General features: G+C 35.5%; 1 protein-coding gene across 1 annotated transcript in view; it reads right to left on the bottom strand.

The window, feature by feature from the left end:
* LOC108039336 (allatostatin-A receptor) overlaps window positions 1-23,410 on the bottom strand; it is a 90,768-nt gene that overhangs the window by 16,360 nt on the left and 50,998 nt on the right. The window contains exon 2 of the mRNA XM_017116298.2: window positions 8,367-8,829. Within this exon, the coding sequence (XP_016971787.1) occupies window positions 8,367-8,649 (283 nt within the window). The 5' untranslated portion in view covers window positions 8,650-8,829. The remainder of the gene's footprint in view (window positions 1-8,366; window positions 8,830-23,410) is intronic.

The following is a 23,410-nucleotide window of genomic DNA, read 5'->3' as shown; positions in this document are numbered from 1 at the left end:
GGTTTATTTATTCACGATAACTCAAAGAATTATATTTACACTAGAAAATTTATTATGATTAAAAGCTTAATAAATTACTTAAAAATTATTTATGAAATGTTTTGATAGGTATTTAGTATAGTGTTATTGTTTAGGTATCAAAGTTCTAAATCTTAACACTTTGATTTTCTCTAAGTTTGAAATCACTCATTTGAGCTCAACACTAATTATTTGATTTGCATTTGTAAAATGTCACAGTCGTGCCATTGTGGTCTGTTAATTAATTTTAAGATAAATTCTCAGCAGTAAATGGCTTGTGGACATTTCTCTTAGGTAGTGTCAATCATCAATCAAATTACATTACTAATCCAATCAAATGCATCTTGAATCTTGAGTTCATTTAAATTGAATTGAACAGCCTTTGGGCAGTAAATTAAAACGTCCTTCAGAATCAAAAGATTCAACAAACGAATATATTGTTTAGACAAGCTCAAGTATTTTCAATTAAACTGTTTTGTGGTAAATAATTCCAAGCATCAACTTTATATTTTTTAATCCCCAATTGATCAGCATGCAGGCCTAATATGAACTAAAACTCTAAAACTTAAAGCAACTGCAACATTCTGCCTTGAGTGTTTATATATTTAAATACCTTGGCACTTGAATGGCCATATAATATATGCCATGTATGTATGGTAAATGTACTGTGAAGAAGGGACAGACACTTCTGTTTAACAATGCCATTTTACCCTTTACCATGACAACAATGGCAGCGGCATGAAAATCAACATCAACATCAACATCGTGGGGCATCATTACCATTGACAAACAAATGTGAATCAATCAATCAGCAGTCAGTCAATCATGTTGAGGAAAGTGCTTTAAGACTGTGTTTAATTTTTTTTTATGATGGGAATACTCAAGAACTTCCAAGTTCGTTATATTTAAAAACACAATATTAATGTTCAAAATCACCAAGATCAAAATATAATTAGAACAAATTTTTAGTGTGTTATATCCTATTTTTCGAATAAAAAGATGTCGAAGTGAATATATATTCCCCACATTGGATAAGTTAATAAATTAAGTAATATATCCGCCAGAATATTAATATGTTATATAATGATTGTTATCATTTTAAAATTTTAAAGTATACAGTGTTCGTATGTTTAGCAAGCAACTCGCTTTTCTAAATCAGCCGAAAAGTGTGTCTCTTCATTCTGTTACTCTTCTTATCATTTCTTTTTGAATTTCACCATCTCGTCTTGAGCGGCACTGCATTGTTGGATTATTGATGGGATTTGCATCAGTCAGCGGACGAACAAAAAAATCTATGGCCACTTGCCAGGGGGCCAAAAAGCCCAAGGACGACCAGGGATGCGAATATGGATAAGGACGAGGATGTGGCTGTGGCTGTGTCTGTGGGATCTGGGGACACCTGGCCATATGGCAATATGGCCATCATGGACGCATATGTGTTGACAAGAGTGCGCCACAAGTGTGTGCGAACGATGGAGACATCGAGGGGTCGAGAATAGGGGTGAAAAACGGGGGTGAAACGGGGATGGAAAAGCAGAAAGGACGTGGGGAAATGCACACAAAAGAGCTGGTTCATAAAAACTAAGGGAAAGAGTTCACAAAAACGAAAGCGTCTCAAAACTTTTTTACGAGATTTCAAAACATACATATTATTGATAAAGCAAACCCAAAAAAAATTTTAAGTAATGGAAAAACATAATTATTAAGATATTACACATTTATAAATAAATTAATTTGTTTTTCAAAATTGAAATAAAATTTAAGAACTTAATATTTTTACTCTTTCTCCAAACAGCAAAAGAAATAACATTCAAAATTATGGACCCTTACTTTGTTTGAAGTAAGAACAAATTTATTTAATATCTCAAGATAATGTAAGCCGGAAGGTCCAGACTTTATGCATAAAGCTGAAAGACAAACTGCTGTCTGGCATTTAATACCTGTTTCGCTGCCTTTGTTCACCGAGCGAATCGGGTTTTGGGGTTCTGGGATACACGTGTATTCCGGTATTCAGTTGGTATCTCCCCTTTTTCTGATGTCCTTATAAACAGTGGTGAACAAAAATATAAAACGCGTTTGAAGAAAAACATTTATTTTCCTGTTAAAAAAGTCTAGTGCAATGTTTAAAATATTACTCATAGTAAGGTTTTTTATTCTAGAAAAATGAATGCAAATGTTGTACGTTTTTATTAAACTTTGAATTTGTTTTCAGAAACTCCTTATGAATAACAAAAACAAAGAACTCAAACCCTATATAATGTAAAAAAGTTGTATATATTATGAATGAGTTTTAAAGTACAAGAAAAATAAAAATATTTCATTGATATTTAAATAACGTTGTAAAAACGGCGTACTATTCTTTTGACCACAGCTGTGAAAACATATATGTATAAATTTCGAGTGTGTGTGTGTGTGTGGCAGGCCCCAACAGACATTGCATTGAAAAGTAAAACAATAAAATTGTACATGGCCCATAAAAAAGCATAAATATGACGAATGTACAGAGAGGGGAAGGGAGACAGATATAGAGTGTCCTCTTCACCCACGCACAATTGCCCCTGTCTGTGTGTGGGTGTGCTTATGTGTGCGTGTGTATGAGTGTGTGTGAGTGTGAGAGTGGCCCACTTGGGCATTGTTTGTCTGCCTGTGTGCGGCCGTGTTTGTGTTTGTATTGCCCGCTTTTAGGCGCTGTACTCAATGCTGGTTATAAATTTTATCACTATCAACGCTGGATAATAAATTCGTACGCCTTGTGGATTTGTGTAAATTTACCCAACGCACACACACGCACAGCCGTACACCCGTACACCCTCACACCTACACACATGTAACCATATGCCGCTTAAATGCTACTTTCATTGCATACTTTTGTGCGTACGTTTTTACGGGGCTTTACACAAAAATACTCGCATGTGTTCCCTCAAATTGCAACTACGTGCAGCCTGCATCACATCCTTCAAGTAGGAAAATAAAAAAAAAAAATGAAAAATATGTGCTTTCTGCAGGGAAAATGTGAAGCTCTCGAAAGATTGAGGCTTAGTCCAGGAAGTGAAGTAACCGGCATCCTTCGATAATAAAGTGTTCGAAGCATAGAAACAGGTGTATCCTGAGCATTAGGACTCGCCAGGTGCACAAGCCTATCCCATTCCTGTATGACTGCTTTTATGATCGAAAATTTTTCAGAAAATAATCAAGCAACAAAAACAAATTGCTTGGATATTTGGCCAAATTGTAGCTGAAAAGATGAGCTAAAGGAATGAAGGCCAAGGGCTAAAAGCTTATACCCACATATGTGCATTTAAGTCCCATACTTTGAACAGCCTTACAACCATATACCATATTCTATAGCACCCTTTATATTATTGTAGGGCATTTTAAGTTATCAATGTTTGTGGCCATTCAAAATATATATGGTAAATAATTTTCAAATATGTGTTTAAGATACCTATACGAAATAAAATATAAGAAAACATTAGCTATTTAACACATTTAAAATATTGAAAGCATTAAAATCGGCAGAAGTTGTCTAAAATAAATATGAAAATATTTTAAAAAATTTAAAGAATTATTGAAAAAAAATGATTAAAACGTTCGATTGCAGCACTCGTGTTGTTATTTCAAATCATGTGTGGCCTCTTTAACAATTTGTTTACAGTAAACCAATCGAAAATTCCGACTACAATGCAATTTCATGCAATTCGAGAAGAAATGGGGTCGGGGGCCACCACGTAAATGGGTGAAATGGTAAATGCATTTTCCAGCGAAAAGCCATAATAACAATGGCGAAAGTGCAAACAATTTATGGCCGGTGTCCTTGGCGTGGCCTTCACAAGTTCACAGGATACCAGGATGCAGGTGGATAAACAGCATTCGCAACTCCCACACTTCATGTTATCATCGCGCAATCCATCCCATCCGTAACCCTTTTGGCCATATCTACCCTGAAATTGTATTACGCTTTCATTTAAGTTTATTTTGCGGTTCCATCTGTCCGTTAGGCGAATCAAAAAAGGATGGGGTGCGAAACGAAACAAAAAAGGACACTGCGTTGAATGAGAAACATGTTTTGGGTTTGGGACCAAATCAAATTTGCCAGTCCCCGTCAGGACAACAGAAAAAAAGAAGTAACAAAACTATAGTGGGGTCATTCCAACTAACATGTATCCTGTATTTTACAAATAAAAATACAATTTCAGGAAAAAAATAAAAAAACCTATTCTTGTATGTGCTCATATAAAAATGTCTATTATCGGAAATAGTTTTAGTTTTTCCATTAAAAAAAATGTATTACAAATAATAACACTACAACTGTTAGCAATTTGTCCTTAGACATGATTATTTTATTTTAAAAACTTGACATTAAAATTAGTTAAAAAATTTTAGTTTCCTTAACGACTAAATTGTGTTATAAAAAATGAAAAACTTTTAATTTTTTATTAAGGTACATTGCTAGTTTTTTTTTTAAAACACAGATTTTTTTCCTTCACTTTCCATATAGCCTTTCGGGTCATCTAGTGGGAATCAGAAAGACAGGATAATGCTTGGGGAACAGAGTCACGTTTCTGTTCGTCTAGGCAATTACAATTTTATAACAGAATTTGTCGGCCCCCAAAAACAGGGATATATATTCGACACTCGGCTGGATTAAATCCAGCAGTGGAGGGGCCTAAAATCGTGGCAAAAACGCTGTCAAATGGAACCGCTCTCTGACAAAGGCCAATGCAAATTGAAGTGACAATGCGGCCCCCGAATATTCTTGAAGCATAAATTATAATTAAACATAAAGGATTGTGAGTTTTGGATTCGTGTTGCGGTTTGTTGCCTTTGGCAGATTTACACAAATTGCTGTTGACAGTTTGTGTCAGAGTTTGTGGAAACTTATGCATATATTTGCCGAATATCGTGTTGTTTCATTTGAGTTCTGGGAAATTGCCATAGTTTTGCGGTGATGGCAATGCTTATTAAATAAATTTAAATTTAATGCCCACGAAGGGAAAGCCCTTCATCTATCAATGTGTCAAGTGTGTTTGGGTGTGAAAATTGACTTAGCTGCCATAAAATGCAGCACCTTATCTCTCACATGGATAATGTTATAATAATGCTCACGATGATGATGATGTCAGCCGGCCTTTCCTTTTTTTTTGAACTGGCCATGTGTAATGGCATTTTGACAAATTATCTTTCCATAAGCCATAAATAAACGTTTGCACTTTGCACCGTAGGCAGCTAAATCTTAAGATGCCACTTCTGGATTGTCGGGTCTATTGAATCGAGTGTAAATTAGAAACCTAGTTTAGGCTTGAAACTAAAAATATACCTTTATTTTATTTCTTTGCGATTATATTGTAACACCAGCTTATATGTTTAATTTACAACATTTTAAAAACATTTTAAACATTTCCATTGAAATATTATAAATGATATTAATATTTGAATAAAAGAAGTCACTACTGAATTATACATAATTTGACATTTTAATAAAATATTTATGTAATCAAAATGAACCTTGTTTTTATAATCTTTTATTAAAGAGAATAAACTAAAGGTTTATGGTTTTAATGGTAGATCTAGAAACTAATTCGTATATATTAATAAGAAAAAGTTTTCTAAATAAATATCAATTGCATTGTTAAATCCGATGGGTCTTGCATGTATTTCTTCCGAACTCTTAAAATCCAAGAAACATCCCCGAAATCATGTAGAACTTTCAGGGTATGGATATCCTTGAAGCCTGTGGCTTTGTTTTGCACTCGAGTTGTCCTTGCAGCACTAGACAAACTACTAAGTTCTCCCACTCGAGTGGCTCTAATTTTCGCCTTCATAATTTGCCATAAAATCCACACGTTCATTTACAAATCATTTATCATAATGCCGCCAACGCAGCTGACAAAGTGGCTTTTCCACATAGTAGCATTTTCCCGAGGAAAATTGAGGAGGATGCTGGGAAATTGTGGGCGGTTGTCGTGGGCAATTGGATGCCACTTGCGACTTTAATAAAACTTTTCCTTTGGCCTGACAGCGCCGAGAATGCGATAGGAAACCGGGAAAAGCGACATGGAAAACACTTTTCACTCGGCCTGAGTGGGCGTGGCCAACCAACGCCTGCACTTTGACCCCCACATTTGTTTCTGGGATAACTTTCAAGGGTCCTCGGATATATTTGTCTCCGCCTGAGATTCAATTCCAGCTAAGATAACTAAAGAAGAGTATATCAAAATCAAACTTAAAGTATACACTTTGCCAAAAAAATGTAGGTTTCTTCCTGAATTAACATGCTTATAATTTATATTAAGTAATTTTTGAGGCTTTCTTACAACTTGAAAATAAGATGAGTATTTTCATTTTAGATGATAAAATTTGTAAATTTTAAAATTTTTATATTATTAAAACTTAATATTTCAACTTTTATTTAATGTCTTCAATGATTTTTATTGCAAAAAGATATATATATTCAATCGAGTAAAATTTACTTATTTATTTTATAAATACAAACTGGTGCAGAAATACTTAAAGAAGGGAAGGGTATGACAAGTGTTGCAAAATCTTTAAGCCTTTTTGTAGGGCCCAAGTTTATTCTTAAATATTTACAGAACTCTATGGTAGACAATTATGTTCGTTCTAATTGAGTTTTCGTATCTTTATCACTGCAAGTTGTTTTCATTTTCACTTTTATGGCGAAACTGAGCTTAAGGGAAAGGCTTGAACGGAAGCTTATAGTCAAGAGGTGGCTGGTGTAAAAACTATATTCTTAGTGCTTGACGTCAGGGGTTTAGTTTTACCGCTACACTTACAGCAGCCGCCTCTTTTTTTTTAGGTTTTTTTTGCCTTGCGATTTTCTTATTTTTAGCTTTTTTCTTCGAGCTGTTTGAGCTTGTTTCCCTGTTTTGTTTTGCTTTGTTTTCTGGGCGAAGCGGGTGGGCGTGGCCAACACCTGGGCACACACACCAACACATGCACACCTGTGGAAATTCCAGGTGAGGCAAGATGGCCTCTGAGAATTTCACACCAAGGTTGCAACGAGGAAACAACAAAGCGTAGAAAAAAAAGTAAAAAGATTGCATGCAAAATGAGTTTGCCTGTTGAGATTTAGTCTGCTGCGTCTGTGATAGAGCACACACACTTGTGCACTCACTCACACACACACACACAAGCACACGCACACATAAAGGCACTCAAGTGTTTGAGGTAAAATTCCTTCTTTGTCTTAACCCATTTTGCTCCCTGACATTCTTTCATTGCCTACATTTTGGGGCTGAGAAATGATTCAATTAAATTAGACGACATAAAACGTAGCTTTATTTTAAGGCAAGTAGTATAAGGTTATTCTCATTTTCTTTGTATAATATGTATTAAAACATACAATTTTAGAATTTTTTGAACGTTTTATTTTGTTTTTAGAAACTATTTGAGGGAAAAAGAAATTTCTAGTTATTCGAAATCAGTTATAATTGAATACTTCTTCTACTTTTAATAGGAAAGATGTACTTAAGTCACCCGATTTATTTTGTATGATCAGTAAATCAAATAATTTATTTAACAATAATTCAGCGCATTGAATATCATAATTGTTATTTCTAATTCAATTCTTTGAAATAATTTTATGAGTAATATATTTCTTCTGGTTAATTAAATATAAATGAAACGCACTGTTCTATATGCGATTTTCTGCTTTTGCTCGTCTATTAAATTTCTGCAATACTTGCAAATTGCAATCTTAACGATCCCAGCCTCACACCTCTCGCCATTTGCCCCGTCCCTTAATGGGATATAAAAAATCAATTAGCTTCCGCCTGAATGCGCAGCACTTGCAGGCGTTTTTATGTTTTTATGGCTCTCCAGCACCTCATCCTTATGGCTCCTCGTCCTTTGCAGCTTCATTTGCAATTATTACGCATAATTTGCCAGAGGTCGCTAATGAAAGCGTTTCGCTGGATGCGAATCCGAGTTTTTATGGCGAGAAGGGGGCCTACACTGTGGAGAAAATCGTTCTAACATATGTAAAAATACGTAGAATTCGTTGACACACTTTATTTTTGGTCAATTTATATTTTTTGCTTTATTCCAAAGTAACTCTCAGAAAGAAGATGTTTAGAATATGCCTTCTACTGACTAAGTACAATATTATTAAAAATAGTGGTTTGACCTCACACTTTTTTTTAAGTGTTTTTTTTTGGAAATATGTTTGTAAATCGGTATTAACACATAAATCTATAGAGGCTGTAATAAATAGGACATTGTCAAAAGGCATTTATTGTTATAGTTTATATATCGTTGTGTACCCTTTTAAGAGGTATTTTTGAGGTGAAATTATTATTTAGTTTTAAGACTTTTCCTAGAGGTAAACTTACCCAGTATGACTAGTCCATTGCCCAGGAGTCCGGCAAAGCCGATAATGCCGAAAAAGACCGGAACTATCGTGGAAACGATGCGTTCGAGGGCCACACTCTCCGCATCGTATTCCATGGAGTCGTTGGCGTTGTGGTCAGAGTGTTCCGAGGTGAATGCGTAATTGTTGCCACTGCTGTTGCTGGCGGTCATAATACTAGCATTTCCTGTGGCTGCCAAGGAGGCTTTTGGCCAACTGCTAATTAACATGGCTAACAGAAGAGCCACCGACCGACGGTCAGCCATCTTGGCAGATATTTCTATTCGTTTATATATATATTAAATATATATTTATATATTTGTATGCCTCCAATATCTTGTTCGATTATGTAGGGGCTTTTTAATTGGCTGTCTTTCTATTATTTGTTTCGGCACGCCCACGGCCACGCCCACCTCGGCATTTGCATATCCGTGAGTTATATCGCCCTGAAAAAGACAAATTGAAGTGCTGTAATAAATATTTTAGATATGAACTGGCAGATGCAGATACGTGGGCATAGGGCAGTGAATAAATATACATCCATATCGCCCCCATATCGTCGCAAAATAGATGGACAGTCAAGGCCGTCGATGTGTGGGCGTTGTGACAAGTTTTCCTTTTTGTTTCGCCTCAATAAAGGAAAGTAAAAAGTGTTGCACAGTGGGCTAAGTCTAACGAATAACTTTAAAATCCTATGCAAATATACATAAGGTTGGGCAAGGAAACATTTTATTTTCTTTGTAAAACACAAGAATGCAAACAAACTCTACAAGTCCAAACGTAGGTCACCTTTTTACAGCCGAACGGAAACTTAAGTAACATATAAATGGGTCAAAAAGTTGATCACCGCTAAAATGAAAATTTTGAATGCAGATTTTTAGAGAATCAAATCACAAGTCTTTAGAGGTATGCCACTTTAAGATCGGATTTAATTTGGTAAAGTTATGGACTCCAGAAGTCCAATTGTGGGTTACCTTTTTACAACTTATCCGAAACTTAGAAATAAGTAACATGAAAATGGTTCAAAAATTTTACCAACGCTAAAATGAAAATTTTGAATGAAGATTTTTAGAGAATCAAATCACGAGTCTTTAGAGGTATGCCACTTTGAGATCGGATTTAATTTGGTAAAGTTATGGACTCGAGAAGTCCAACTGTGGGTCATCTTTTTACAACTTATCCGAAACTTAGAAATAAGTAACACGAAAATGGGTTAAAAATTTGACCAACGCTAAAATGAAAATTTTGAATGCAGATTTTTAGAGAATCAAATCACGAGTCTTTAGAGGTATGTCACTTTGAGATCGGATTTAATTTGGTAAAGTTATGGACTCCAGAAGTCCAATTGTGGGTTACCTTTTTACAACTTATCCGAAACTTAGAAATAAGTAACATGAAAATGGGTCAAAAATTTGACCAACGCTAAAATGAAAATTTTGAATGCAGATTTTTGGAGAATCAAATCACAAGTCTTTAGAGGTATGCTACTTTGGGATCGGATTTAATTTGGTAAATTTATGGACTCGAGAATTCCAATTGTGGGTCACCTTATTACAACTCATCGGAAACTTAGAAATAAGTAACATGAAAATGGGTTAAAAATTTGACCAACGCACATTGGGCCAGCGACCCGATTTTTCGACGAAAATTAAAGTATTAAAGCTAGCTTCTTCAAATTTGGTACATATGATAGTGTCGATGCACATAAAAATATATCTAAGTTTCAGACTCATCTGACCACGCCTTCCCTAGCCGCCCATATGAGATAGGTTTCCTCTTATTGATACTTGTACGGTAATAAATAATGCTATAGCACTCGTTAAATTCAACAAATGTTTTTAATTCATTTTTTCAACACTTAACCTTAATATTAATAAGTAAAAAATAAAAATGCATTCAAAGTGACTATCAATGGGTATTTTACATTTAAAAATTACAGTCGTCTTCTACATCAATTTCTATTGAAAACGGATTTTCAGAGTCAGAATTTGAATCACTATCATTATTGCTAGCATCAAAATCGGGAACATTGTTATTATTGTTCATGTTACAAGAATATAGCAAGTTTGGTGATTCCAAAAGTTCGATTACGTCTGCTGGTAGGGGTAGTTTATTTTGGTGACCCAATCTTTTGTTAAATAAATGCTTGACACAAGAGGATCTGAGGAATCCATTGCTCTGTGGAAAACGTCTGCCATGTTGTTCTGCCGTGTACTCTTTCGAGCATGTAACCTTCTGTCACTCTTATAGTATTTGTTGCGAGCCTCTGAGGCGTTCTCGCCGAGAACACCTAATGGAAGGATTGATGCTTCTATTATGCTGACATTGGAAACCATGGATACAAGGCCATATATAGTGATATGGTTTTCTGACAATATTTTTTAAATTTTGTTGGATCAATTGGTAGGTGGCAAGAAATAGCAATTAAAATATTGTTAAAATATGCAATGAGAATTTCATCAAGACCTAAGATTTCAGCTAGTAGCTTAGGTTGTGCAAACGCCCTCCTTGCTGTATTGCCGTCGTTGGTATTTCCATTGCCATTCTGCTTAGGCTTATCCACATGTAAAGCCATAGCATTCCACATCTGCATCTGAATCGTCTTTTTTTTTTTCGCCATTTCTTTTTTTCCATTTTCATCTCTCACTTGCCATTTTTTAAGTTTCAGTCTATATGCAATTTTAAGAACGAATTCGAAAAATCGAATCCAACCATGTAGAGGACTTATGCCATATTTTAATGCTTCATATCTTGGCTTAAATTTTGGTGAGTCTATTTTTGCATTTTCCATGAAGACTTTTGGACTCGCTCCACATATCGGACACAGTTGGCAAGATTTGGTTTCAGTCAAAATGTTTAACACCTTTCCATCTAAAAGTGTCATTTGAAGATCATATTTAACTGAAATTGATTTTCCATTTACAACGGAGCAGACATATGAAGACAAATTTTTTATTTGACTATCCAAATTTTTTTTCTCATTCAGAATATGGTCTTTTGTCTCTTTAACAAACTCAAGCTTGACTGGTCTACAAAATCTAATCGACTGAGGAGTACGATTCATCCAAAATACATTTCCCATATGGTCCATTAATTTTAGGGGGATTATTGTTGTCGCAAAAAGCGAGTCGTCAGAAAGCAAAGAATCACATCCAAAAAGTGTTGCTTATAGCTGCTTTGTCCGGTTGTTCCGTCAAATCCATAGCTTGCAATAAGGGTCAGACTTAAAGTATTGCCAAGCTGGTTAAAAATATCTTCTTGCATTTGAATTATACGGCAACTAGTGTGGTCTAGAAGACTTTGCAGTGGAACTTCAGCAACTGACTCGGTTACATTAATATGAAAAGGTCTACATTTTGACTTAGCTTCTCTGACTTTGTTGTAAGCAGGAAAAAGTTGACAAGATCTGGAAATGCTGAGCTCGCGAAAGTTGTTGTACTGACTTTTAGTCAATGAATTTTCAAGCAGATATGCTAAAGCTTCATCCTCCGTTAGTTGAACCGAGTCATTTTTCTGAGTAAAAGAATGGTTTCTAGCCTTATTGGGGTCACTCGGAGTAAGAAATGTATTTTTTAATACAAGGAATGTATGTTTCTCGTTCGTTCTTTCGGCCGAAACTGCGGCGGCATGCACAAGAAGAGATGTGTTGTGACCCTGATTAACAGCTAAATCGGATGCCAATTTTCTCTTCTGACGGGGACCGGCGTTAACATATCCAATGGGTGGGCGTCCAACTGGTCTTGATGTTGACGGTTTTGGATTTGAAGACAAGAATGAACTTACTGTTATAGCCATATTGGACAGAAGCCATTCGGTATGCTTTGTCTTAAATCTGGTCATGCTTCTGTTACATTTTGCCAAGTTCTTATGTATGTAAAGGTGAAAGCTTCTCACTTTGGTGTTGATTTCATCCTTTTTCTCTGTGCTTAAGTCGAATTCTTTCAGTTCATCATAAATCCAACTCGAAACGACAGATGAGCTACGATTGTTTTGTATGTAGATATCAAGCAGTTGCTCATAGGCGAACTCAACAACAGCTACAATATGTGGGATTTATACATATCGGTGCAAAATGGAGCAAAAAAGCTTAATAAAATTAGTTTATATACACTTTGCACTTTAATGACATATAGTTACTTTTTGGCACAAGTTGGCACAAAATTTGTTATAATCCACAACAGACGGGTTAGCAGGTTAGCTTTTTTCTACTCTTGGACAACACCAATAAACGCACACAAAGAACACATTATCAAACATGAACAAAATTTTCTTTAATACAAATATTCTATATACCTTTGTCTTTCGTTTCCATAATTTTAGTGAAAATTGCTTAAACCACAACAATATTGGCACGCTCGCAAGTAAACAAAATCTTTCCCGCGCTTTTTAGTTTTGCGCGCATGCAATCAGACAACTGACTTTGAAGGGCTGCCAAAATTTCAGGGATGCATTAAAACAATTAAAATATTTTGATTAATTTTAGTCAAAGTATATACTATTCAAATTTTATTATTAAAATATGTTTACTTGCTATGAAAAATTTGAATTTTCGTCGAAAAATCGGCTCGCTGGCCCAATGTGCAACGCTAAAATGAAAATTTTGAATGCAGATTTTTAGAGAATCAAATCACAAGTCTTTAGAGGTATGCCACTTCGAGATCGGATTTAATTTGGTAAAGTTATGGACTCGAGAAGTCCAATTGTGGGTTACCTTTTTACAACTTATCCGAAACTTAGAAATAAGTAACATGAAAAAGGGTCAAAAATTTGACCAACGCTAAAATGAAAATTTTGAATGCAGATTTTTGGAGAATCAAATCACAAGTCTTTAGAGGTATGCTACTTTGGGATCGGATTTAATTTGGTAAAGTTATGGACTCGAGAAGTCCAATTGTGGGTCAGCTTTTTACAACTTATCGGAAACTTAGAAATAAGTAACATGAAAACGGGTCAAAAATTTGACCAACGCTGAAATGAAAATTTTAAATGCAGATTTTTAGAGAATCAAATCACAAGTCTTTAGAGGTATGCCACTTTGGGATCGGATTTAATTTGGTAAAGTTATGGACTCGAGAAGTCCAATTGTGGGTCAGCTTTTTACAACTCATCGGAAATCTAGAAATTAGTAGCAGAAAGTAGAGAATTAAATCAAATTAGTAGAGAATCAAATCACAAGCCAAACTGTAACATTTTCTTTTTCTGATAGTATTATTGTCTCATAGATATTGTGTTTGCTTAAAAGAGATTTTGGTTTTATTTATTCCGAAATTTAAGGTACAAAATGGTACTTTGCTTGTTGAATAGCTTTAGAATATATTTGTACTCAAATAATTCCACTGTACCATAGTCCATCATCTGCATGACCGTGTACAAATTATGCAAAATTAATTTAATTCCATTACAAGGAAACAAGGGGAAAATTTCGGAAAACAGACAGTGGACCTTGGTAGCAATTCATCAAATTTGCATAGTTAAATAAATAACATCGATGCCAAACATCCTGGATGGGATATAGCGCATACGCCACGTGCGCAGCATCAATTAGTCGCCTAAGGATAACACTTGTAAACATGTAACTCGCTTTTTTTCCATGTTTCTTTTTTTTTGTGTTGCTGTCCAATAGCATTACACTTTAACTACTAATCGAGGAGACATATGTGCTGTCATGTCGTGTCTGAAATGGCACGCACCCTTCGCTGACAGTTGGCTTAAGCTGTCAATTAACATATTATTAAGCGAGCAACACAAAAAATTCAGCAATCTAAGGAACAGAGGAGCAGAGGGGCAGAAAAAGAGGGAAAAGCTGGGGGATTGACAAACGGTTACGACATAGAAGGACGAAATGGCATAATTGAGTGCGTCTGAAGATCTAGGAATTCCGTTGACAGAGTTCCAGAAACCCTTAACTCCGAAAACAGCAGGGACAGGAACTGTCAAGTGCTTCTATAACTTTATAAATAAGATTGCTTTTATAATAAAACTGTAAGGATAATATTAAATAAATAAATAAATTTCATAAAAGATAGTTGTGTTAAACTATGAAATCAAATGTTACCCTACTAAAAATCATATCAGGAACATGTTAATAAATTATTAAGTACTTAATTTGGCAAATTAAATGTTAATATAAAAAATAGCAAAAATTTAACTAAATTATTAAATGTGTGATAGGTTTGAATGAATGATTAACTCTGAGGCTATACAAAGCTATCGAAATCTAATGTTGTTTCCACAGAAATTCGTGGCGAGAACACTCTGTTCCTTGGGATTAAATTCCAAAGACGATGTTGGCGGAATATGTGGCAGACAAAAATAAATATAGCAGACGGCATCAAATTGGCATCGTATGCATACGAATTTGCGAAGGGCAGACCCATCCAATAAATTGCCATCTATAAATTATGCAGATGATATCGGGGGCACTTCTGTGATTGTTGTCACAAATTGCCTGCGACTGGGTGAATTATTTCCGCAGTACTTTTAATTAAATCAAGCAATAATTATGAACTGTTTGTCTCTTCTTATCGGCGATATTATTACTCATTTTTCGGCGACTCAATCTGTGATGGGGAATTATGGACTGGTAAACGCGATTTAATGGTTTACGTCTTTTAAACTCCACGATTTATGTTGAGCATTCTAAGCTGTTTTGATTTACGGCTTTCCAGATAAATTTCGCTTTGTGGCAAACTGTTTACGGATTAAGAGGCAAATAAAAGAGCGACCGGAAGTGGCTCCTCCTTGAGATTTTCCCGGCTTTTTCTCGCTTTTCCGTTGCCCGAAATCGGGGCTGAGTCATCGAGGGCAAGAGGCCATGAAATTGAATTGGTTAGTTCCACGAGTGAAAAGTGTCTAGTTATTTCTAGCAACGACACAAAAACTTAAAAGGGAACCACTGCTTTATTAACTATTGTTATTATAGATATGTTGGCTACTACAATTTATTATCATAAATTATATGTAACTTTATTTTAGATGGGGAAACTAAGCAGCTTATCAAATTTTGAGATTGATATTCGTAAAGACAATGGAAAAAAAACTTAAAATGTATTGATTAATTGGCAGTCACCCAGAAAAAAGGAAAATATACTTAATTATTTCTGTTCAGTCATAAAAGAAAGGAATTTAATTTTACAAGGCAAGACCATAATTGTATTATCCACAAACTTCAATTGATATTCGTGAGTGTAGTGGCTGCATTTAATCCACTTATCACCCATCACTTGTTAATGAAATCGTTGTCGCAGCGGAAATGGGGATCTTTTTCAATTATCCCTTTTCAGTCGATTCATGACAGCCTATGGTTCTGCATAAATCGCAACAGAATGCAATCGTTACACAAGGAAAAATAATTAATTTATTGCATTAATTGCATTTTTACTATTGGTTTAAAAAAACCTGGTAAACAGGCCTTAAACAATAAATAAAGTCAAGTAACAAACATTATTTGTTTTGTTTTCTTGATCTGTATAAAATAAAAAGCGAATAGCGGTTATCTATTCTGATATTGATTCGAAAAATAAAGCTTAACAATTTAAAATTTAATAATCTAATATATGTATATATGCAGTGTTCATTTTGGTAAGTTAAGTCAGTCGCTTGCATTGCTGATTCACTTAGATTACGTATACGCAGCGTTGCGGAGAGTGCGTATACGCGACGTTGTTATCTACATGCAGAGCACCCCTTTGGCCATGGAATTCCGCACAATGGTTGTGCACCACAAATGCAAATTCCCTTCGCCCGGCTGCGATTCCGGTTTGAGTCAATTATTTGTGAGCCGCTGATTATTCAATTTATTTCAATTAGAAGAAAAGGGGGGACACCGCTCATGTGGCGTTCAATCTAATTGCGTTTTTATGGCCCGAGTGCGAATCATAAAAGCCAGCCAAGCAAAAACATCTGAAGGCAGGCGGCAAAACAATAACATCATCATTAAATTAGAAGCCAAACACAGGCAACATCTGCCGTAAATTAAATATTAATAATTAATTAACTCTCGGTAAAAGCAGCGGATGAAGCAAGCCAAGTTCAAAACAAAACCAAAAAAAAAACAATTTTAAATTTGGTAGCGTATGAGTAACGCACATGAATCCCAGCAATTTGTTTGTTTTCCTTGGGCGAATATGTTTAGTCCATTTAAGGGTAACAAAAAAAATGGAAAATATGGTATAGAAAAAACTACTTTATCTTTAAAACTTTAAGTGAAAAGCAACTTTAAAATTTAAGAAGGGAAACAGATTGTATTAGCTTTAGCTATTTTACCCCTTTAGTTTAATATAAAATTGCAATGTACAACAAAGGAAAAAATATTTTTTATTTTTATTTATTTGATCAACAAATAACTAAATTTAAACAATATACCGCACTCAAGCTTTGGCTGGTCTGATAACCTCAGTGAAATGGCAGAAGCTACCTCTTCTATTGACATTCCCTGTCCTTATTTGCCCGCCATATCGAATATATTTACCACGTACTGCTCATTTCCCTTCGCCCTTCAAACAATTTCGCATTTAGAGGAAAATATCGCTTGTGCAGTGCAGTGTGTGTGTGTATAAATTAAATATGTTTGTCATTGAGCTATTTGCATAGATGGGAAAGAGCAGGAAAAGGCGGGAAATTGCAGGAAAAGGCGGGACGGGAAAAGCGGAAAGGTGTCTGTCGAAGGGCGGGCTCTCATGGCGTATGCTTGATATCGTTATTATTGACCGTATTTAATTTGTGCGGAGAGGAGCCCCGGCTTTATTTGCCGTTCAACTGTCAAAAGGATGCTTCAATCAAATTGCCTACGGAATGGTCAACGGCAAAAAGCCACAAAAATGTAATTACAAATTAAAGTCCAACGCTCTGATAGCCATAATATGCAACCACTGAATTCATTAAAATAATAGAACAATTCAAGGTTGGCACACAAACACCCACTTAATATTCATCCCGATCAAACAGATTACATAATTTGCTTTGGTAATGTTCTCCATAATTAAATGTCAGAGAAGCAATGAGAAAACTGATTTTCAGTCAGCAGAAATGTTTGTTAAAATATTAAATCATTCTTTTATGGCCCAACTCAGTAGCATTAATTAGCTACCAAAAATACGTAATAGTTGCCATTTAAAACACAAATTACGTATAAAATTCACTTATCTACAGTAAGTCCATTTTTCATTCCTCTTTTTCTTTACCAATCAATACTCCTATGGAAAGTCATTAAAAATAAATTAGTAAATGCACAAGCTTACTGCAAAATTTTATTTTTGTGTGTCCTGCAACGGGTGTTTTGATTTAAGAAAACTTTTAACTAGCTGTAATTAAAATCAAATTTTGTTTGTGTACATACTTTTCATTTGGGCCCTCTTTAATTCTTACCCGTCAGCGTGGTTCTTTCCGGCATTGGCTTGGTTTTTGGGTTGCCGGGAGCACAACTTTTTAATCAAATATGTGTCAACGCGGATTTATGAAACTAATTGACTTTAAAGGCGGCAACAACCCTCCGGTAACCCCCGCTTTAGAAAACCAGAAACCACCGCCCATGCTGGAAAGAATTAATTAAAAAACTTAATCTGCTTCTCGGCTATGGCAACAAATTCCCAACGGTCGTTGGTTTCGCTGGTTTTGATTTTGGATTTCCATCTTCGCCTTTTAAAATAAACTGTAAGTTTGTGTTACGCTGGCTAAAGTTACAGTGGCTGTTAAATTGAGAGGAAAAAGTTCGAAAAATAGAGTAATTAATAAAAATGGGATAATTAAAATCAGAGGAAGTAAGTGAATTAACCCAAGTGGGATTATTAAATGTGGAGCAAAAATTTAATGAAGTGAGTAACGCATATAGGAAACTCAAAAAACAGAGGTATGAAGAAAATAATGTTTTAAATAAAATAAACTAAATTCAACGTAGGTGATAAATTAAGAATTCTCAAACTAATAAAAATATGTGTCAAAAATAGTTTATAAAAATGTAAGTAATTTATTAATCAAAACCAATATTAATAGAAAGCTCAAGATACTTTTTGTTTTCGAAGTTATTACTAATGCCTAAATTACTTTAGCTGTTCGATATCTTTGCGGAAACTTTCTGCAAAAACTGGAGCTGTAAACTAGTATAATAAGCTTTATGGCTTTGCCATTTAAAATCTCAAAATCCCAGCGGTTAAGTGAGCAATTGCCCCCAATAGTTTGTTAGCTTACATATATATACATTTTTTATTAGTTCTTGTTTTAACTGGCTGAAAGTTTGAAGCATTTCCATTGATTTTGGGGAGACGGAAAGTCGCTTGAAGCCAACATGGCTAATGATCGTTGGTTGAACTTTAAGCCCGGGGGTTTTAGCCCAGAGTTTTGCCGGGCATTTCGTTGTCGTTTTCCCGGTGGAAAAGGCAAAGTTCCTATTTGTATTTGTGTTACTGCTGTTGTGGCAAACACTTTACACAAGTAATTTCCTAATTGGTTAAAGCGCAGCACAAACACCCGCCAACCAAAAGCACACTCACCCTCATGTGAGCATTGGGAAAATTGTAGGGAAAATGTTAGGAAAAGCGGGCGGAAATGCGGAAAAGCGGGTGGTCGAGTGGTCGAGTCCATTCATAACGGCAGCCATATGCGCCGCAGCCACCATGGGCGATAGCCCCTATAAAGTGCACAAATTTGCAAAGCACTTTGCCTAATTGTTATGATAAAGAGTCGTTGAGGTCCTCAAAGTTGCCCACTTCCATCTGCTTTTCGCATTTTCACGATTTTGGTTTGAATATGTGGATATGACTCTTGTCATAAAACCATAAAGCCTTCGGCGATTGGGGATCAACTTAATGGCCGTGATGAGAAGTCGCTCTTTTTGGATATGTTTCTGGGGTAAATTATTGAAAGGTTCAATGAGGACTTATTTACAAAACGTTTTATTGATGTGGATGTTTATTTTATAATAATAATTAAACATTACGGTGTAATATTTATTGAATATTCTCATCTTGAAATGTGTGATTTATCTAGAGATGTAAAGTTGAGTTATTAACACAAATTTAGCCAAGATGAAGACTTAGTTTAATATATTCCTCTTAAATACTACAAACTGCGGAAGCTGTGGTTACAATTTAATATTTTTTTTTGGTACACATCTGCCAAGTTGAGCACTCGTCCCGAAAAAGTTAGACGCGATGAGAACGTGTCCTTTTTCCTTTGCCCAATTTTCGCTAGCACGGCTTTTGGGGGAAAGTCACTTTCGCTGGCAAACAGAATTGGAAACGTGGCGGGAAAAGCGGGGAAAGAGCGATGGGAAAATCAAAGTTTCTGCTAGGATGGTAACCCTACTCCCCAGGCTCCAGGGTTGTCGTGTGTGCTCAGTCGTGCGTGAATGGCAGGATGAATGGATGCGGCGGTCTTCCTTCTTTTGATTTTTACCCCATGTATATATATAGATCCTTTTTGCACTTATCGCTCGTCTTCGCAATATTCCGACTCCTTGGCCGGCTTTTTTATGTGGCTTATTCATATTGAGTGGCCGGAGTCCATAAAAAGGATTCCATTTATTGGGTTGCATTTCAATTGGTTGCATTTCGGTTAATCAAAGGCCTTCAATCCGCACAAGATGTGGCCAATTGGTTTTGTATTGTGAAGCGATAATGACAGTGTGGGCAACTATCTTGCAGAAAAAGTTATTATATATATATTTACTTAAATAAATAGTTATAAACATGGTTTGCTTGATTTTTTTCTTATCACAAATTATGTTTAAAATCTAATTTATTTATATAAAGATTAATATAATAGATAAATATTGTTATTATGTTAGTTTACATTTTATCCACACCAATATTTGGTTTTATTCCTAGAATTTTAATTAAGAGTGAAGTTATTCAAGAACTTAATATTTATGAGTTTTTCAATCAAATTAAGAAAATAATATTACATTGCGTATTTGTCGTTTATTTGTATGATATTTTCATTGACCAAAATTATTAAGCATCCCATTTAATGGCCTCCTAAACTATATCTCCCCTAGTTCCAAATCAATTTGACCTTTTCAGTCGAATGGGCAACTCCATGTGGGAATTTTCCGTACCCCAATCGCTCAATAAAATTGGTTTCTCAGCGAGGAGCGGCGGGGTGTTCTATTTTTAATGCATTTCCGAGTGCTGCGGCGAACTTGTTTGATTTTCCATGAATTTTTTTTCATTCTTTTTCACTTATATTTCCCTGGCTCAATCGCAATTCCCTCGTGAGGAGTCCTGTCTGTCTTTCGTCATTCAGTGTCTGGGAATCCTGGACATGTCCTGGCAGTCCTGGCAGAAATGTCATCACATGCAGCTTAGGTTTTGGCCTGCATTTTAATTTGGACCTGCCTTTGTTCCCTGTTCTCTGGCATTTCTTTTTTTTTTTTTGCCAGACAATGGACCACGAAATGTGCAGATAAAATGGCCAAAAAATGTAAAAAGGCGAAGACTAAAATGTGTCCGAAAGGCGAAAACGTGCAAGGAGTTTTGATTGTAAAATGCCATCACAACGGATATGTATTTCTCGACCATTGTCCTTTTTTTTTGGTGCAGGTGCGGTGACTAGAAATTGGCAAATTAACTTTTGGACAAAAGTAAAAGTCACTGGACAATCACATATTTTGTGAAATAATTTCCCAAGCTTGAGAGAAAATAAAATGGGAATTTCAAAGAGATGCTAATTATGTAACATTTTATAATTGATTACTACTCAGTTTAACATTTTGCTTGTTAAATACATATTGATTACAAAATGTAGCGCTTTCTTATGAATTTTTTTAAATGTACTATTATAAATTGAAATAATAAAAAGCAATATTAATATTGAAAAAATTAAAAATGTATTTTTTGGGTTTAATATAGTCAACGATTGCCTATAAATTGACCTGTCTGCCTATCGATTCCCTTTGATTTTAAACGACTTTTTCAGCTGTCAGGCAAAGTGTCAAAAAAACCGTAAGTTTCTCCCAAAAAAATTTGAGAAAAATAAACCGAAAAGCGATTTTTTTCTTGACCTGCAGTTAAACGTTGAATGACGTTCTCAACACTCAATCAATTGCGGAGACGAGAAAAACACGAAAAAACTTTACCGGACAACTACGAAAAAGGCGGAGATGGAAAAGTTTTCTGTCTGCTGACAGTTTTGCGGTTACCTGTTGAGGGGAAAGGGCGGGGGAAAAGCGGGGAAATGTTTGGGCATCGGGTGGAAATTGTGGGGCTATTGTGCCGCTATATTGGAAAAGTTTTTTTTTGTGTCTGCCCACTTAAATGTAACAAATCAAATGGCAACTAAACGAGCAGAGGAAAATGCGGGGTGAAAATCGAGGATGCGGTTTTTGTGACGCGATGGGGTAAATGTTCTTCTTCAACGGAAATAACAAACAAAAGGAGGCCAAATGCGACTGTCATTTCTCTAGACCTTTGCCCATTCCACAGACAAAAATTCAGTAAAACGATTAAAACTATATAATATTTGATTACATACAAAAATGTAAGTAAAAATTAAGTTAATTATAAATGTCTTGGGTATTAGTGTAACTATAAAAATAAGTAGGTTATTCCCTGTTGCATATATTTCTATGGTATGATGTACTAAAATTTGTTATAAAAATTCTTAACTCATATTTAAAATGATTGAATTTTCTTTCTGTGTCGTGCAACGTCTGATTTTAGTTCTGGCCCTCTGACTTTGGCGCCACACAATTTTGTGGCCACATTGATGTCGCCCACGAAATCCGAAAGTTTTACTTTCATCGCCCTTTTCTTGCCCACTTCTCCAAGCTCAACCTATGACCCCGGTTTTCCTCTTACCCTCCACCCCCTCCCTTCTATTTTCCAGCCCTTTTTAACCGCACTCCATCTCTCTTACCAACAAACACTTAGCAGCTTTAAAAACTTTTTAGTTCTATGCATATTAACATTACGCATACGACATGAAGTTCATAAGTTCGAGCAGAGATAGATATTAGAAAAATAAGCTAAGGAGCAGGATGAGGATAGTGAAAAAGGAAAACTAAGAGCAAATTCTCAACTAGGTGATGACCAATCAAGCTGATTGAACTTTCGATTATGTACGAGTGGTCTAAGTTTTTTTGGGTGACATAAAACTTTTTACACAACATCCTCGCTGGTAAATCTTCTCTTTTATTTATGCGATAATGTCAAATCAGTGAAAATTAAACCCACACAACTATTTCGCCAAAATCAAAAGTGGTGGTTTATCCATTTGTGTGTTTATTTTACTATTTAATTTGGCTTTACATTCACAAAGCAATGGTCAATAAAATACACCTTGAAAAAATATAAGTGTAAATATTATTAGAAATTATCATCTCTCTTATCTTAATTTGTTTATTTCAAGGTGGTTCTTATTTGAAATGTATATTGGGCATAAAAAGCTAACTTTTGTTGACACATTGCAGGCATTTTTTCCCAGTGTAAACTCAGCGTTTTGTGTCTCCTGCTGAGTGTTTTCACCTTTCCGAGTTCGTGGGCCTTGCGCTCAACTTGTCAACGCATATAAATTTTCCAACGCACTAGAAAATGGTGAAAATTGTGTTGGAGGTTGGTGGTGGGTGATGCGGGTTGGGGGGTTGGAAAGTGGGTGGCGGTAGGTAGGCGTTACACCTACACACGCGCACGCTGAGCAGCTGCAAAAACACAAGTCAAAAGTCGGCCAGGGGCGTTCTTTTCCTGGCAGCCCAGGCAACCCCCCTCCCCTTGCTCACCACCCATGAAGTGCCACCCCCGACTGAACCCCCTCACCCCTCATTGCCGGCAGCTCTCAGGCTCATCTGTCTTTTTGGTTTAACGTAACTCAGCACAGTGACTTAAGGTCTGCAATTGTACAAATATATCTCTTAAATTTATAATTTATTCAAACAAGATCAAACAAGAATTTGAAAAATATTGTTTATGTTATGTAATTGTATTATAATAGATTTACTTAGCTTAACGTTATTTAAAACCCTTTATATTGTTTATAAGATGATTTGAAAAGTACCCCAAAGCCATACATTTTTTTTAAGCAATGCTAAGTTTAGTC

The sequence above is a fragment of the Drosophila rhopaloa genome, unplaced genomic scaffold (assembly GCF_018152115.1).
Source record: "Drosophila rhopaloa isolate 14029-0021.01 unplaced genomic scaffold, ASM1815211v1 contig_3, whole genome shotgun sequence".
Taxonomy (NCBI): Eukaryota; Metazoa; Arthropoda; class Insecta; order Diptera; family Drosophilidae; genus Drosophila; species Drosophila rhopaloa.
The sequence above is the reverse complement of the archived record's forward strand: the minus strand, read 5'-3'. Positions and strand labels throughout refer to the sequence as shown.